The sequence below is a fragment of the Sardina pilchardus genome, chromosome 4 (assembly GCF_963854185.1).
Source record: "Sardina pilchardus chromosome 4, fSarPil1.1, whole genome shotgun sequence".
Lineage (NCBI taxonomy): Eukaryota > Metazoa > Chordata > Actinopteri > Clupeiformes > Clupeidae > Sardina > Sardina pilchardus.
The window spans coordinates 25041468-25045944 of record NC_084997.1 but is presented as its reverse complement, the minus strand read 5'-3'; the positions used below and the strand labels follow the sequence as shown (position 1 = coordinate 25045944).

The 4477-nt window shown below is 42.1% G+C and overlaps 1 protein-coding gene across 1 annotated transcript; it reads right to left on the bottom strand.

Annotated features, from left to right (window-relative positions):
• Positions 1–825: 825 nt before the first annotated feature.
• On the bottom strand, positions 826–3456 carry LOC134077840 (butyrophilin subfamily 2 member A2-like). The gene is made up of 4 exons (XM_062533479.1): positions 3079–3456; positions 2482–2811; positions 1938–2210; positions 826–1491 (listed from the first exon to the last, which is right to left on the bottom strand). Exons 1-4 carry the CDS (start codon positions 3161–3163, stop codon positions 1394–1396), a joined length of 786 nt encoding a protein of 261 aa, XP_062389463.1. The 5' UTR covers positions 3164–3456; the 3' UTR covers positions 826–1393.
• Positions 3457–4477: the final 1021 nt, after the last annotated feature.

Below are 4477 nucleotides of genomic sequence, written 5' to 3'. Positions count from 1 at the left end.
ACAACTCACACAAAAGTACACAGAGATCCATTCCTACTTTTCATCAGACATCTGCACTTCAGTTTAGACAAATTTCAAACACATTTTAAATGTAGTCGTCAGTTTAGCCCTAGTCTTTCATGTACAGTACTGTACCCACATATCTGTGTTTGTTTAGGTGATGGCCTTCACACAGGTGGAGAGGAACTGATTACAAATCCCCATGACATTCACAAATCCCAGCCCAGTTTCACTGTGTCCATTACACTACTAAGCACTTCAATTGCGTTATTGTGACAGCGTTGACGTGTAGCGCTACAGCATGAGGCAACGTTTTGTTGTAACTCCAGGGGGAGTATACCATGCTAATCTCCATATTTGCATGCTACTAGGCGCGTTCAAGATGGCTGCGCAGCACAAAAACTGCGCAGCACAAGATGCACGTGGTTAAAAATCTGCCCACGATGGTCTAGATGGGTGTGTTTTCGACTCGGCAGTCGGTATCACATGGCCTTAACTTATCGCATTTGTAAGTGGTAAGTTTGACATTTGAGAGATTCTTTATATCTCACAGCAGATTTGGGACTGTAGGTATTACCACACAGCTCCTTTTGGCTATTGTAGTTCACCATTACACACTGTGATGCCAATAGCATAGTATGTATTTGGGTAGGGAGAGACTTAAGGTCGGAGGTCGGAATAAGCCACATCCATACAGTCACTAATCATATTCTTCACTGGATCCACATGAAAAAAAGTTTGGAATTACACATAAAAGGCAAGTCTAAAGAAAGAGAAATATAAATGTAAAACTGACAACTATTTGATAAACAATGGATTTTAATTGTGCAGCAGCAAAAACAACTGAATCGTAATCAATTTGTGGTGTGCCACACTCATGTTAGTGCACATCACATTCAACAGCAGACTTAGTTTTCCATTATCACAGTTTATTATGAGTACAGCAAACTTCAATACCAGTGCACGCCCGACTTATTATCAACACTGTTTCTAGAAATCACTTCAGCAAGCATAACACACCCATATGTTGAATATGTGTCATATTTGTCACATACCATACCAAACTCCATCCACAGAAATACATCTAAAATGTGGAAGAATTGATAGTTCAGCTGTAGGCCTAAGCGTTAAAGTTAAAAGGAAACATTAAGCTTGGACATTGTGAGTTTGGAGAACATACATTATACAGTATATCATTGTTAAAGTACAGCCATATATTCAATTTGGTGTTTATAAATGTACAATATGTGGTGTCAGGAATTGGCAATAAAGTATGGCAAAATTGCAAACTGATTCCAAAGGTTCCATGTGTCCTTTAGTTCTTTAGGGCTCATTGGAATTTCTCAAGCTCCCCTTCCCTGATGTGTCTGGCCTATGCAGATGTGGTTGAATCTTAAGTGCATTTGGTGATCCAGTAGATGAGAAGAATGGCACTGTAGCACAGCCCTGTCCTGCTCATCAGCATCGCACATCCAGACGTGACTTCAAAACCTGCTTAGTTAATACAGAATAAAGGACACGTCAGGGACTGTCGATGAACAAATTGATGTTTATGAGTAAATACTGTTACTCATAATTTTATGAGTAAATACTTTTCCAAGGCATTAAAACAGTAAACCATACACTATCATTAAAATGAGCAGATTAAAGTTGTACATTCACCAGGAAAAAAATACTTGCGATGTTCATGCCTCTTGTGTACATCCTGGGCATCTTCAAAATCATACTTTGTTACTTTAACTTCAGTAAACAAGTCAGGTTACACTACTTATACTTTTACTATAGTATCTGTAAACAAGTCAGGTTACACTAGGTTACATGTACTTTTACTAGAGTATCTGAGGAAAGTGTGCACTTTTACTCCTGGTTCAGATAGACTCATGTGTAGTTTCATACACACCCATTTCATAAATTGGCTGAGGCTGTCTGATACTCACTTATTACTTGAAACTGCTGCTCTTTTCTCTGGTTCCCAAATGTGACTCTACATGTGTAGTTGTATCCATGCTGCTTCTGCACAGTGACACTTCTCTGGACAGAGAAGGGTGTGTTGTCACCAGAGTAGTAGTCCCCTGCATGCTGAAGGATATTTCCTTCACTGTCCATCCACTCCATTACAGGTTTAGTTGTCCAGTTTGTGGAGACACACACCAGAGTGACACTGCCATTATTATGATTCACATCAGATATCTGTGGTTCATTTCCAAACCCTGCCCAGACACAAATTGGTTACACGTTAAGTCAACACTGCAGTAGGTTAAGTAGCTGAAATACCATTAGAAGATGCTCACAACAAAGTCATATTCTTATTTTCGTAAGGAACATCTTTGCCTTAATTGTATGTATAAAAGCTTAGAGTAACAATTGTGGGCTGAATGAATGAATGAATTAAGGAATGAATGGATGAATGAATGAATGAATGAATGAATGAATGTAAAAACTGATCCAGATTAAGCTGCTCCCTATAGATGTTTCTCTTACCATGAATTTGGACTTTAGAAGAAGTACAATCAGTCCGCTCAGTGATACAACACTTGTATGTGTTTGTGTCTGAGAGTCTGACTGATCTGAGCTTTAGTGAGATGTTGCCCCTCTGCAGCTCTTCTCTGAACAGACTCGTCCTGCCACTGTATGCTGGAAGCTGCTGATCAGTTACGTCCATGTGTCTTCTGTAATGATGCACCAGTTGAGTTCCATTAATAGTCCACTTCACCTCCATGTCCACTGCACTGACACTGTTCTTGAGGGAACAGGGCAGAATCAGGTCTTCACCAACTAAACCATGGACAGGGTCACTTGGAGCCACAAACTCTGGAGAAAGAAGCAACAATTTGACCTACATTTCACTTGAGCCGTGAAGAGTTCACTCGGTCATTCACACTCAAACAGTTTACCTCTTCATTTACAGTATGTCTAGCCTAGGAATCTAGACGCACCCTGGCGGCCAAAAATATTTTTGCCCAGCGGGATGGTCTAGGGCCGCACCGTTGAGGCCAAGCCTGCATTCGACGCCAGGCCAGTAGGTCCAATCAGAACGCTCTATCTGTGTACGGAGTCCTTGAGCCCGCCTTAGCTCACCTTCGGCTTCCGATATTGACGCCAGGGGGCTGGTCCATGCGTCCTCGTTCGACGAGTTGGGTGTGAGACCGTGTTGCACAACCATAGAGAAAAACGAAAGATGGATGAGGCTAACGAAGCACGCTCGTTTTAATCAGCTTTGGAAGAGTTAGACTTGGGCTTTTCTTTGAAGGTTGCGCAGAAAGAACTCAAGTCATTCGTTTTAACCCTCTGGAGTCTAAATCCACCCCTGGGGATTTGAAAAACTGTTCCAAACACAAATCTGAATCTGTGAGTTTTTATACTAGAAACATATAAGTGACACCATTAGAATCCTTTAATCAACTAGCTTCCAAATATATATGTTTTAAAAGAGAATGTATCAATGGCACTTTGTAAAAACACTTAACGAAAATCCTAGGATTTCAGTCCTCTCACCTGCAGCAGGCCCATTCAAAAAGCCCATTGACCTTAATTTGCATTTGAAAGAGACACTCACTAATAGCGTCTTTCCACTGGGCATTTTCGTAACGGTACAGTACGACTCTACCCTGTTTGGGAGCATTTCGACTGCGGATTAGCGGGTGGGGCCGTTACTATTTTTAGTACCTCCTCGTACCTGTTTCAGAGGTGGATCTAGTCGGGACTAGTCGATACTAAAATGTCACGTGAACAGTGCTGTCCACTGATTGGTCAGATAAATGACGTTGTGCGCGCAAGGAAGCTCTGGGATCTTGACCAGAGCCACCAGTTTTATCCGCACTGCTTGACTGCTAGCTCAATGAGTTGCGATAAACGATAATAGTAACACAGAACACTCTCCACTCGTTCCGCTAGGACCATGCATTTAATTAGCCAACCTTTCACTGCCTTGCAATCAGTATTAAAACAGCTCTGCAACGTTAAAACCAACTAGCAGCGAAATGCTAATCGCGATTAGCATGCCATTTGAACTGCAGTTAGAACGAGACCTAGCTGGACGCAGTTTGTTGCACAGATGGTCGATCGTTTTAACAGTAACATTGTAATCACAATTGTGTTTGTATGCTGTTACTGCTTATTAAGAGAGAAAGTTTCGACAGTTGTGTTCACTTTTTACTGACTGCGGCGTGACAACTTCTAGTGGCCTGAAACCGACGTCACGTCAGTGGGAACCCCGCCGACTCCACCCACTTCCAGGTCACGGTTTAGGTGGAAAGGCAAATGCTGGTACCGTGCTGTGCCGTGTAGAGCCGCGCTGTACCGTACCGTGTAGAGTCGGACTAGTTTGGCAGTCGAAAAGAGACATAAGTGACCCATTGTCAATAGACAACGTGCACATAATTCTCTCTGTTGCTGGTCTTTTTCTGGTGCAGCCACATGTGTTTGAACCTGCACGTGTTCTGAAAAGGAAACTATGCAGGCTTGGGGATTTCATTGC

Excerpts from the sequence above, each read along its gene's own strand:
- LOC134077840 (XM_062533479.1), bottom strand. The coding sequence starts at position 3,163 with ATGGTTGTGCAACACGGTCTCACACCCAACTCGTCGAACGAGGACGCA. Across the intron at positions 2,812-3,078 it reads GTCAATATCGGAAGCCGAAG|AGTTTGTGGCTCCAAGTGAC; the intron begins GTGAGCTAAGGC and ends TTCTTTCTCCAG. Across the intron at positions 1,492-1,937 it reads GCAGCAGTTTCAAGTAATAA|GTTTTGAAGTCACGTCTGGA; the intron begins GTGAGTATCAGA and ends TTAACTAAGCAG.